The 12,590-nt window shown below is 42.6% G+C and overlaps 2 protein-coding genes across 8 annotated transcripts in view; one reads left to right on the forward strand and one right to left on the reverse strand.

Annotated features, from left to right (window-relative positions):
• Positions 1 to 12,590, forward strand: part of NPL (N-acetylneuraminate pyruvate lyase) — a gene marked incomplete at its 5' end in the record, with an annotated part of 38,735 nt that overhangs the window by 304 nt on the left and 25,841 nt on the right. For 2 of the 7 annotated variants that reach the window (XM_082313836.1, XM_082313837.1), the window contains 12 exons: positions 1,056 to 1,103; positions 1,640 to 1,679; positions 1,956 to 2,001; positions 2,403 to 2,434; positions 2,851 to 2,943; positions 3,544 to 3,569; positions 4,029 to 4,084; positions 4,411 to 4,462; positions 5,036 to 5,088; positions 6,112 to 6,142; positions 6,334 to 6,376; positions 8,937 to 9,100. Coding sequence is in view for 1 of the 7 variants with exons in the window: in XM_082313835.1 (XP_082169961.1) it covers positions 9,871 to 10,007 (137 nt within the window). Of the gene's footprint in view, positions 1 to 1,055; positions 1,104 to 1,639; positions 1,680 to 1,955; positions 2,002 to 2,402; positions 2,435 to 2,850; positions 2,944 to 3,543; positions 3,570 to 4,028; positions 4,085 to 4,410; positions 4,463 to 5,035; positions 5,089 to 6,111; positions 6,143 to 6,333; positions 6,377 to 6,546; positions 6,658 to 8,936; positions 9,101 to 9,870; positions 10,059 to 12,590 lie in introns of those variants that run through there. The other 5 variants (XM_082313840.1, XM_082313841.1, XR_014228356.1 and 2 more) reach the window with 4 other exon arrangements.
• Positions 6,763 to 9,609, reverse strand: LOC309591460 (heme-binding protein 2-like; the record flags this gene model as incomplete). The annotated part of the gene is made up of 4 exons (XM_082313842.1): positions 6,763 to 7,866; positions 8,538 to 8,703; positions 8,958 to 9,093; positions 9,475 to 9,609. The coding sequence occupies 4 exons, from the start codon at positions 9,607 to 9,609 to the stop codon at positions 7,692 to 7,694; spliced, it is 612 nt and encodes a 203-aa protein (XP_082169968.1). The 3' UTR covers positions 6,763 to 7,691.

Below are 12,590 nucleotides of genomic sequence, written 5' to 3' on the forward strand. Positions count from 1 at the left end.
TCCCCCAGACGGGCTGCGGGAAGGCGAGGCCAGCGCAGACCCCACGGGACGGCGGGCCCGTGGAGCCGCAGGCTGGAGGCCCGTCACGCCGCGGTGGTGCGGGGGGGGCTGGGTGGTGCCCTGGGTGTGAGCGCAGCGGGGAGGCAGAGCCTGCGGCCTGGGCTCGGCTTTGATGGGAACAGCTCGGGGGCGCCTGGTGAGAAGCGAGGCACAGCCCGCATGGTGGGGTCTCGTCTGGAAGCCCTTGTCCCATGCGAAATGCTCCTGGGAGACGACGAGATGGTGTGTGGCAGCTGCAGAGATCAGCTTTAGGTTTCTCTTTTTTTTTTTTTTTTTTTTTTTTTTCTCTGCACTATGCTTTTAGGGAGGTAGTTTTCACCGGTAAATGGGAAGTGTTGTGTTAGGGTTAAGGGTTGCCTGCCCCTCCGTAAATTTAATGTTTGGAAGCCGATGCCAGGCTGGGGAGAGCCCTTTCGTTGTGGGGAAGGTGGAGATTGTCCCCTGCAGAACAGTTTATTGGTAAATGAGGAGGCAGCCTTACCCGTATCATGTGCTCGAGGTAATAGCTTTCCAAGTGTTGCAATTAAAGGCCCCATCTTGACAAAGTAGTATGATGGTTCACTTGGGCTTCCATGTACCTGCACATGATGAAAACTATGTTGGTAGGGACATCTGAGAGGGTGATGAATACCAACATATCTGAGCTGGGCATGGAATATTGTATAGTGGCGTATCTGGTGTGGCTGAAACACCACGTGGTCCTTTCTGGGCATTAACTAAGTTAATGGCTGCAGGACTGACAAGGTGCTTATATACTAGAATTGAAGAAAATGAAGAAGTTCAGTGGTTCTGTCCTGCTTAAAAACATGGGTTAGCAATTACTGTCGTGGCCTGGGGTCTCAAAGGAGCTGAAGTGTAGATTGCTTCAGGTGGGGCTTTGCTGTAAGGCTCAGTGTTTGTTTGGGTTTCACTTGCATTTTTCAAAAAAGGATTTGTGAACGTAACATCTTCATTCTTAGAAGAAGAAAAACTAATGGATAATCTCTTATTTTCAGTTAAGATACATCAGCTACACTCTTGACCCTCTTATGGCTTCAAAACAGGTAGGTGATGCTTCTGAAATACGGAGTTTAAATTGAGAATTAATGTGTGGGTGCACTTAGAGCAACTATCCTGGAGTACTCTTCTATTACAGGAAACTATAGGACCAGCGTTTGTAATCCACTAATTGCTTGTGGTGTTTCTCTGGGCAGTCCTCACTCTTCTGCTGGGAAAAGTCAAGTCTTTCTTTGTACTGGAAAGTGGATGCGAGGCCCTTATTTCTGAACCACTAGTTGTCCTGTAACCAGACTGCAGTGGTACCCTAGATGCCTTTTTTCCTTCGTTACTGCTGTTTCACCATCCACAGCAATAAATAGTTTCCTGTTGGGAGAGAAGTGCCTAATGCATGTTTCAAAAAGAACCTGTAACTATCAGGATTGATAACTAAATCAGAGCCTATGATGGTTTCAGTATAAGAGTAGTGGACAGAAGTGATTTCTGAAAACTCTGTGCTGAGGCTTTTTTCTGTACTTGGTGTCACTACCAGAGGTACTCCCTCTAGTTCTACAAGTGTCTGAAGCTGTTCTTTCTCTTCCAGATCTGCCACCAAATATGGAGACATGATGCTGCTTCACAAGGTAAAAAATACTTCTTGAAAATTCAGCATAAAATGCTGCTTAGTGTTTGTCTAGACAGCACCTTTTTTCTAATGACATCAGTAGGCAGACTTTATTCCCTGAGCTAAGTTTTCCCTCTGGTGCCACAATGATGACACTTATTTGCTACTCTTGACCAAGAGAATGATGAGCACTTTTACCACCACAACCTTCCTCTGAGGCACAACAACTTGGAGTTCCCCTTGATGTTTTGACTTCTGAATATACTGTTCATAAGCTTTTCTTTTTTTCTTCCAGGACTTGAATCGTGCACTTGGAAGACTTGCAGAAGAAGCATCACCTGGTGAGAAACATGTAGTCTCTGTAGGGGTTTCTTCCACAGAGCTGCTGAAACACTACAGTGGAAAGGGTGGGATGTGTAAAATGGGAGGAAAGTACATTGGGATTAATTTTCACTAATACACACAAACGATTGATGCTTGGTGGTATTCAAAAAACTCTTGCATATTTTTATTTGGAGAACTTCAATTTTTCAAAGTTGTCACAAGAGGCGATTGCTTGGTACTGTTACCCCAAAGTAGATACAGTGATGATGGCATAGTTCAGCAGAATATCCTGTGAAGAACTAAGTTTTGTCTTTCGCTCCTATCTGATGTATCTAGCTCTTGTGATCTCTTGCCAGGAGGTGTAGGCCTGGCCAAGAAGGCTGAGGGAATCTGATTTATTTTTTTTCTTTTGTTGTAGGCACTGGGACATGAAGCTATACGCTGTGCAAGGTAAATATTGTATTGCCTGCATCTGTAAAAAATAATTTATAATGCTGATGTGTGAAAAGGCTGTGTGTGATGACAGCATAGTTCAGCAGATGACTCGTGGTGATCACAGTTACTGTCTTTCGCTCCTATCTGATGCAGCCTTCTGTATCTTAGGCTAACTTTGACAGACACTTCATGTGGAAAGCTGAGGGTGAAACACTACTTTGTTCCATGAATGTGTTTTGAAAATTTCTCAGAAGATCAGTAAATGGGCTAAACATTAAAAAAATTTAGTAGGATGAATAGAAGGGTAGAGTAGGCTGTGCTTGTGAAATTAAGCATAAATACAGCAGAATCAATTTGCTGTTTCAGTAACACAAAATTTTGGTTGATCTGGTGTTAGTGTTCCAGGTTCTGTAAGTGTTGTTGCTTTGCAGGCTGCCCTGGACAGAGGATACCTGTGCCTCCAGTGTGAGAAGCTGTTTCACCTATTACTGATGTTGGTGAAGACAAGGCCTTCCTAACTGAAGGTAATTGAAAACCATTTTTTAGACGGATGCTACATTTGGCTGTGCTGCATTTGAGCTTGGGAGTTTGCTTTTGGAGATAAGAGGGTCTGCGCATCCATGTTGTTTCTGGAAAATCTGAAGCAAAGACACTATACCCTAAGCATGCCTTCAGATCCCTTATGCTTCACAGGAAAAGCATTAAGTAATTGTTCTGTGGTGTTAAAGATTTGTAGATCGTGCGTATTGAGACTAAATGGTGAATATGGCAGTACTATGAATTTAGTATCTGAAATGCTTTTCCTGGCTTAGGCCAACTTAATGTTGAAATTCATGTCACTGAACTCTACCATTTAGAGGTTTGCTCCTTTCTACAACTCTGGCAGTCTCTGGAGTTGAGGAATTATCTCAGGGGTGTTGGGGAGAGTGCTGGGAGGTGGCTTTACACCCCTCCTTGTGGAAGGGGAGGGGAGTGTTGCAGTCTACTGTAGATGATGTTGAATCAGGTCTCTGATCCCAATGAGGATAAAACTTGACTAAACACTGATACAGTATTTCACCAGAACTACTGTCATGCCAAAACTTCCTGCTGGGCCCTATCTAATAGCAAATTTTCTTTTGCAGGCTTCCAAAGCGTTTCTCATTGTGATGTAAGTACTTGTTTTAACTTTGTGAGTATTAGCATATAATACGCCTGGAAGTGAGGTATTTAACTGCATGTAAGCTGTGGGGAGGTGCAAGGGGCCAGTGGTGGCTGCTGCTTGCATCTTGGCCAAACCAGGAGGATGCTTAAGGGGAGCACTACTGGATAAGGCCCAGCCTTGACAGGCTGGTTTGTACTAAACTCTTCACTGTGTGCCTGTGAGCCCATGAAGTTCCTCTGACTGCACTGTTTGCATGTTTGTCCCCCTTCCTCATAGCAGCCTTAGCCTAAAGCAGATAGCTGTTCTGTGACTGACAATGTGAGCTGCCTGTGTGATGAGATGTGACTACCTTGACTTCAATCATGGAGGTCTGCAATTAGCTCTATCTGACTGCAGGCACCTGACTAGATTTAATCCTCGTGTGCTTGCTTGTCCACTCTCTTGATAACTTTTGCTTTGTTCCAGGGCTGGTGTGGTGGTGGAGCTGTGAAGTGATGCAGGCGGTGGTGCCACCAGCAAATGTAAGTTGCCAGCAAATGCATGTGACTGGTCAGAACTGTGTGATGGAGAAGTTACTAGATGGTGGTCTCTAAGGCCAGTGTTCAGCAGAAGGTTCCTTGAGGATGTTCTTGCCTCTACCAGTAGATCACAGGTTACCAACAGCCTGCTGGGTTCACTTACCTGAGGTGCTAGGGACTGAATCTCATACTTTGTGACCAAAGACAGTGATAAGATACAGTGATGATTGTAACAGTAATGGACAAAGGAGTTTCTGGAAATCTTAATGAGACTCTAGAGGAACATCAGCATTGGACTGACATTTCATTTTCTTATGTGTGTATCCTAGATTTGAGAATGGGAGAACTGCTGGATACTTTGTGAGAGATGCTTCTTCCTTGGTAAGCTGCTTGCTGCTTAGTTGCCATAAGATTTTTTTATTACTTGAAAATGGTAATTGCTTTCTGTAACTGAAAAGAAACAGTATGGGCCAGTTGAAATAATGTAACTACTGTGGACTGCGTGAGTTTCTAGTTGATAAGCATGTGTGGTAACCCGGCAGTGCAGAGCTTGTGCTAGCTGGAAACAGTACAATTATTTGCTATTTAACTTTTTACAGGTTAAATTAAGTAGTGGGCTTTTGCAGGGAGTAGCACTGATCTTGAATAGTTGGAGTAATGTGGTGAACTATTTGTCTTGATGGCTAGATTGGGGCTTTTACATGATGTGAATGAAGATGTGGTTGGGAATAAGGTCTGAAATGCTGAGGTCGGGTCCTCCTCTAAGGAGAAACAAAAGTAACAGAACATTAAGCTTCTCTAAGCATGTACTGTTTGTGATGATTAATTCTAAGCAATGGGAATCTCTCTGAAAGAGGCTGAGGAGGACTCTTGCACTGAAACAGTACACGCATTCAGACTAACTCTTGAAGCACTGCCAAGGAGAGTGTGTTAATAAAATTTCACTTTTTACAGAGTGAAGCTCATGGGGAGTTCGTGTGAGGAAACAAGACTAACTTATGTCTGAGGTAAGTGTAGAGTACATGGGGTTTGAGAATTACTGGAATATTGTTGTGCTAAAAGCCTAGATAGTAGTACCTTTTAAAATTAGTCCTATTATAGATCTGATTTGTCTTCCTTTATTGTATTTGGATCCTCCCACTCCCAGCTGCTGTGGGACTAAACACGATGTGCTTGAAGCAAGAATGTACTTCTGTGTAGTTCTGAATTTGACTTAAATAGGAAAGGCTCTTTCTGAGCAGATACCTTGACAATTCCTGAACTGTAGTCAGTGGTAAACTTTATGCAGAGCTCTGTATGAACAGAAGATGTGGCCTCAATGACTCTAAAAACTGGGGTTTTATTGCTGAATGTCTTCACACAATGGAAATAGCAAAGGAACTGAATCAGTGGAGACCACTTAGCCCATACAGCGTTGGTAATGTAGTACAGTGGAATGCACAGCAGCAAACATAACTCCTGTCGTAACTCATCTCTGATATTTCTGGCTGTTCTGTGAACTGACACTACAACACTGCACTCTTGAATTAAAAAGAAAAAAAAAAACGAAACACCAACCCTATATGCTGTGGTTGTCACTACTCAATTTTTGCTAATCTTGGCTATGTTGGCTGTACACAAATTTAGGATCAAGTTCTAGATGATTGCTGTATGAACTTGTCTCCTCCAGCAGACTGCTTCTCACTTCAGGATAGATTTTCAAGGTGATTTCTATGGGACTTGTATTTTAGGTATCAAAACTCATTGAATACAAATTTCTGTTGGGGAGAGAGTATCAGAAAGCAAGTGGTAGCTTTGTACTTTAACCTGATTCTTCCAGTGTTAGTAATTCTGTATTTCCAAGTCAGTTAGGATTTGTAAGCTTTGTATATCCTATTTGGGTGTTGCAAGTTGATGTTCTTGTCAGTTGCCAGCTGGATTGCAGCCTGCTTGTAGGTAAAGTTAATTTGGTGAATAGAATTTCATAGATAAATAATTAAACTTGCATGTAGTGATGTCTGTTATTCTGAAACAATTTCTCTCTTTCTCAGGAAAGGACCGTGCTGTCTGCAACCTTATTGGGTAAGACCACACAGCAGATGAATTCTATTATAAACTTGTGGGAATATTTGTAGCCACTGATGAAATTTGATTCTGCCAAATGAATTACTGTGATTACAATTCCGTTCCTTTTTTCTCTGAGGTTACAAACCTACTGTGGAGCTTGTAGTAGTTGTGCTACTGCATATGTTAATTGTGTTTTCTTGCTTTAGGTGAGGAGGCAACTTTGAAACTACTGTATAAAGAACTGAGAAGGTGAGTGTAACTGTAGTAATAATGAAATTTATTTGCTGGAACAAATGATGATAACCTTAGCCTGAACTCTCTCTCTGAACAGAGATGAAAATCTAAGGTCTGAGTTGTTCCCAGCAAGCTTCCTGTGCTGGTTTGGTGCCTTATAATGGTTCTTATGTCTCTCTTAATAGGTGGAAGATTGCGGAATAGTGGGTTACACTTGCATGAACAGCATTAAAAAAAAAGAAACAAGTTTTTTTTACCACACTGGTAATGTTTGCCCAATACTGATGGGAACCAATAAAAATTTGTAAACTCTACCTGTTGTTGTGAACTGCTTTTTGACTTGAACAGCTTGCTGTAAAACAGCTCTAGGCTACTTCATAAAAGCTTTGAATGTGCTTGATTTAGAGCAGGGACTAAGTGAGTTTACATGCTAGTCCTGCAAGTGTCTTAACTTAGGTGTCAGATATTACTAGTGTGCAGACTGTAGTTGCCCTGACCAATAGCAAGATTCAGACAAAGCTAAATAATTGAAGTAGTAATTAGTGTTTCATAGGTGAGACCTAAACACTACTAGTGTATTTGCTCCTAAAATTGCAGGCCACCAGTAAGTCTGCTATTAGATGTTCAGGTGCAGATGATGTGCACGGAATAAGCATACAGATTGGACACTTAATCCTTTTCCACTGGACTCCTAGTCTTACCCGGTCACTGGCATTAGTCTGGAGCAAGACAGCATACAGCCTCCATGAGGGGGGGGAAAAAAAATACTTGAGTGGAGAGGTGAGGGATTGTGATAATACTATTTAAAAAAAAGTTACTGCTCATGAGGCACTAGGGCCTGCTAAGGTATTTCTGCTTCCCAAAACTGATTAATGGTAGGTTTCTTCTCTGAAAAATTAATTTCCCCCATCTTTCTGTTGTCTTAGGAGTGATACCAATATGGGAAAAGTCAGCTCTATGAAGAACTCATTCTCCCTAACGCTATTGCTGTAGCACTTCTCATTAGAAGTAAAACTAGACATTCAAACTGTTCTGCAGGTATATTTTCAGATGACTAGTGTTCCCTAGAACCTTTCAATAAGAGGAATACATTTGTCATATCTCCCTCCCCCTCCAGCTGGTACAATCTGTGTGAATTTAAATTCCATCTTCTAGAAAGAGCTGAAATCTTTTTAACCAGAATTGTATTTCATCCTAAAGGAGATGAATTAGACATGATCCTGTGTCCATGTGCAAATTAAATCTCTTCTGCACTAAAGCAAAAGCCATTAATAAGGTCTGTTTTCATCCAGAGCTGATTAGTAGCCTCTTAATATTCCCCACCACCATATTACTTTTTAAAATACCACACTTCATTGTGCCTGTTAAAGAGCTTGAAGGGACTGTCATAGCCTGCAGTATAGAAGAAGTCTTCATGGAATGGTTGGCCTCTGTTTCTTAAGATTCTGGCCAAGACTTCAGCTTCCTCAGCATATTTCTCTGGGGAGGCAAATCCACCGAAGGACCTGATGGAAGTGGAAAGGGAGGAGTTTCTTGTTAAGAGTTCAAGCCCCTGCTTTTTATTTTCACAGGAGGAAACTTCAGTCTTGCAAAGCATGCCGTGTTTGAGCACTTCTGATGCAGTTTGTAGTTATTAGGTAAACTATGCAGAAACTAGCTGTCAGGGAGTGTATGGCTATGTATATACCACTTCAAAAGAATTTAAAAAAAACACTTGTAAGTTGCATGCAATTCTGAGAGCATTAGCTGACGCAGATTTTTGCTGTGGCTTTAATACATGCAGAGAGGGCAAGTGTAGCTTTGTGTGTAATAAAGAGCTGCTGTGGAGGTTTTGTAGGAGTTTGGGACTACATAAAGGGGGCTGGAAGAGTGATTTAGGTGTTCTGTAGCATGGGCTGTGCCCAAGAGAGGAGGATTCTGTAGGCTGTATTTGTATAAAACTGGCTCAATGCAGTATTCAAGAGTGCCGAAAAATGAATGTTTCCAAACCTCGTCATTTCTCTTTGTACTTAGTAAGAAAGATTGACAGAACTTGAGCATTTGGAAATCAAGGCTCTGAACAGCAGGATATATCCACAGTTAAAAATCAGCTGTAAGAAAGAGTAGTCCAGCCTCTTAATAGATGAAACCCTTTCAGTAGTTACCTTCGTTTGTCAGCTGTGCTGGTGCTGCTTACCGGACAAAGATGGCTGCCGCTTTCCGCTCTTCAATAAACACATCTGAGTCGGTGGGCTGTGGTGGAGAGTCTTGATGTTCAAATGGCACAAAGAAAGAGACCTTGAACTCTGTGCAGCCAGATTTTATCAGGCATGTCACTGGCACGGTCATATCAATTTTCATTTCTAGAGGAGAGGGAAAAGGAGTCTTCTGAGCTGCAAGCAAAGACAGCGCCTGAATGCTGCCCTAAAGGGTCATGCAGACTTATCCTAAAAGCAGTTACCAAAGCAGCCTCATGGGTATAATGGCCTAATGGAGTCACAAGGGTGTTAGACCAGGAAAGTGAACCTGCTTTGTCCCACAGCTCGTCTGCTGTCTTATGCTATTCAGCTTTGTCTCCTGTTTGTGCTTCTTGCAGTTGAAAACCAGCACATCGTACCTTTTTCATTCTTCCCTTGGATGTAGTGGAAGAGTTTCCAGAAGCCCTGGCGCATCGCCTCTTTCTGGGTCTCTCCTCTAATGACTGTGCTGATCCACTTCGCCGTCTCATACTGACGCAGTTCATAATCCTTTGCCTGAAAGGTAGCAAAAGTCGCAGTAACCATGAGATGAATGTCACAGATAACATAAATTAATACTACTCTTTCCAAATCAGCATGAAAGTATTGTTGCAATCAGATAACACTGGGCAGCCTCTTAGCTGCAGGCTCTGGGCCTATGCCCAACATCAAATGATTTGATGCCTCCCTTGTGAAACCATGCTGTTCTGCCTTAGGCTGAGCTCCCCAGAGCTTATAAAGAGGTGTTCCTCTTCCCCTTTGCAATTTTGTGTTAACAACGTCTATAGTAACACTTCCCAGCTCCTCCACACCCATCGGACCGAGAATCCCAAATCCACCTTAGCTCTGCAGCGCCCTGACTGCAGAGAGTTCTGTTTCTCTGCCTTTAGCGGTTACCATCGTCTCTGCTGAGCTCCACCGAGGGGACTGCAGATCCAGGGACAGAAACGTTTGCTTGAAGGATTTGATCATCTTGCCAGAGCTGAAAGGCAGACACAGTTCATTGGCCTCTCCAATCAATGCAGTATACATGGGGAAGAAGAAAGCACTAGGGCTTTTCTGCCTAATGTCAAAGAGCTTTTCCTTAGCCTCTGGTCTCCAACCTTTCAGTAACGCTTGCTATGCTGAGAAGTGACTGGAAAAGTTCAGGCAAGAGACTGGTGCTTTCTAAAAGGCAGTTGTCCCTGAAATTGTGAAAGGCCTGGATTCCACTGCTTATCCCCAGTGATTCAACAGGGGCTGAAATCCTTTAAGCCCTTGAAGGAACCAACAGAGAACCAAGACCAAGAAGCTATGTCTAGGCTGATGTGGGAGTGGTCATCTTCCAGGATAAGCTGCCTTCCCTTCTCTGTGAAGCGAAGGCATTTTCTGGCTGCAAAAGATTGCAGAGATTGGTTGAGATTCTGCAAGTGGCAGTTGTGTGGAAATCCGTAAGTAAAAAGGACTTCAGGAGTTCAGCTAATTTGCTCTTGGATGAAAAGGTATTGGTGTTGATGAGTACTCTTATAACTTTATTTGGCCTCCTAATAGCTGATGCCTTTCTTAAAGGCCTTTAGCCCCAGAGTCCTGTGGATAGATGAGATTTCCGTATATATGAATATGTAGCTACTTTCCTTCACACGGAAGGAAAAAGCTGAAAACATAAAAACACTCAACTTCCTCTCACTGTCCCAAAAGAAAGCAAGCGAAAATAATTAAAATCGCTATTGAAATAATCACATCTGGTTAAACGTCTTGACATTTTAGGAGCCGCCTGTTGTGACTTTTGTCTATACCACTCAGATCGTAGTGGATAACCTGCATCCTGACAAAGTCTCTGCTTTCTATTGCATTATGATGACCTTTGCACTTCATGTTGCAAAGATGACACGTAGTGAATTCAGCAGTTATCTTGATTCTTAGATCATACTACATCGTATTCTCAGAGTATAATTTAGTTGCGTGTTTCTTGGGTAGCAGAACAAACTTTGCGGTTATTTTTCATTTCTCCACCTCCTTAACTGTTTACAGTCAACAGGAAGCCACTGCTCTGTCACTTGTGGCTCTGCTTTTTTCATGGGCTTTTAGTATTCAAGGTGCACTGATGCAATTCACAGCATGTCCCACCTCCAGTGGTAAAGTCTCTAAGGTATGCCATCTTTAACATGACGTTTGTGAATGGCTATTTTTGTAAATTAAGAACTGTCTTGTACTACCCGGCCTACCTTCTTTGTTTCCATTTTCTTATGACATGTAAACTACTGTTGAATGTTATTAATCCCCTTCTGTACCCTGGTTTAGAGGTGGCTACAAGGAGTTTTCTCTTTAGGATCTATGAGGTTGAAAAGCTTTTATCAAAAAAACAAAAACCGCCCAAAAAAACGTGCTGGCACTGATTTCACTTACAATCCTTAAAATAAGCAGTGCACAGAGCACTCACGTGTTGAGCTTTTTGTATAGCAGCTCCTTCAGTTGTCACTCTAGAGCAAGGGAAGACCAGAGAACCACACAGCAGGAGACCAATGGCAGTGGTTAAAAGCAGGTGCTGTCCCCCTCCCCGTCCCAGGCTGAAGATACAACATCTTCAGCGGTCTTTACCGGAGTGACTGGTCACCAGGGACTGCTGCACAGTCCCAAGCTGGACAGTTGTACTCTAATACACTTTTTGTCAGTAGTATTGACAAATCATCAAAGCATAACAATAAAGCAGGAATCCAATCATTTTATTAGAAGCAAATGTGAGCAATTATACTGAAACTTCCTACAGTAATTTATTTTATCCATTTCCATTTCAAAGGCAAAGATGATGCTGCTTTGCTGTCACTCCACTTTCTATTTCTCCTTGCTACGACTTGACAGAAAAACGATTTCTCTTCATGTGCTCCCTGGATACGTTAGAAAGCAGAGAAGTAAATGTTGCTCGGTTTCAACACATGCTGTTTTAGCTGCTGTACGAGCTGGCTTGTCTCTCTACTTGCCAATTCCAGCTCCTCCCCAACACATTTGCTTAACTGCTGGTTAGATCTCTCACAGCTCAGTCTTTTATAACTTTGTGACCAGTACTGTCGGTGACTGCATGTACGAAATACTTTTGAATTGCATAAAACAATGCTTTTGAGGGGAGGAAGACTAACTGAGAAGAATCTTCCAAATATTTACAGTTGAATTAATTTTTAGATCTACAGGAAAGCTTAGCTTTGAGATTTCCATCTGTTCATAAACATATTATTGTAGGGTGTTACGACATGGGCTAAAGGGACAGAAAGCATAGCAGGCATCTTCACAGATTACAATGATGCAGCGAGTAAGCATAGCCAAAACATGCCATTTCACAAGCCACAAATTATGTTAAGAAAGCGGAGAAAGCAGACATACTTACGTTTTAAGCTGTCCTTATCCTTCTAGCTATTGCAGTCTATCCTTCTGTGGCTGCACATACTCACAAGATGCTGCGTGTCAGTGTTTATTTTAAGTTTCATCGAACTCCGCCCATGCCGAAGCCCTACTGGAGGGAGATGCTGTGATGAAAACCAGATAGTTGCAGCCTTCTCCTCCTCTGGGCCTCATTGGAGAGCTCCCACGCAAATGCCAGAAGCCCCACCTACTGCCCACGAGGCAACATTGGGTCCAGTGTGTGATCTGGCTCCATAAACAGTTTTGCACCCTTGTGTAACAACCCCTGGTTTCCATGGCTTTGTGCCTGCTTATGTCAGGGTCACCGGCAGGTTTTGTGCTCTAGGGAGAAAGAATTTCACATAAATAACGCTCCCCCCAGACTGAGATTACATGAGAGTGATGGTACAGAATGACAGCTTTTCCTTTTTACCCCTGGGGTAAAATGGTAGGTAGAAATTTGGCTGCAAACTATGCAAAGACCATCCTCACGAGATTTCTGTTGGCATGTTATGAAAGACAGACAGTGTTCTATAATGGCTGGCTGTTTTGAGCGGTATTTGAGACTAATCAGCTCCCTTAGCCCTTGGATATTCGCACAAAGGGGTTATACAAAGCTATTGTGAAATTCTGTCCTGCTT

This window comes from Platalea leucorodia (assembly GCF_965183815.1).
Source record: "Platalea leucorodia genome assembly, chromosome: 5".
Classification (NCBI taxonomy): domain Eukaryota; kingdom Metazoa; phylum Chordata; class Aves; order Pelecaniformes; family Threskiornithidae; genus Platalea; species Platalea leucorodia.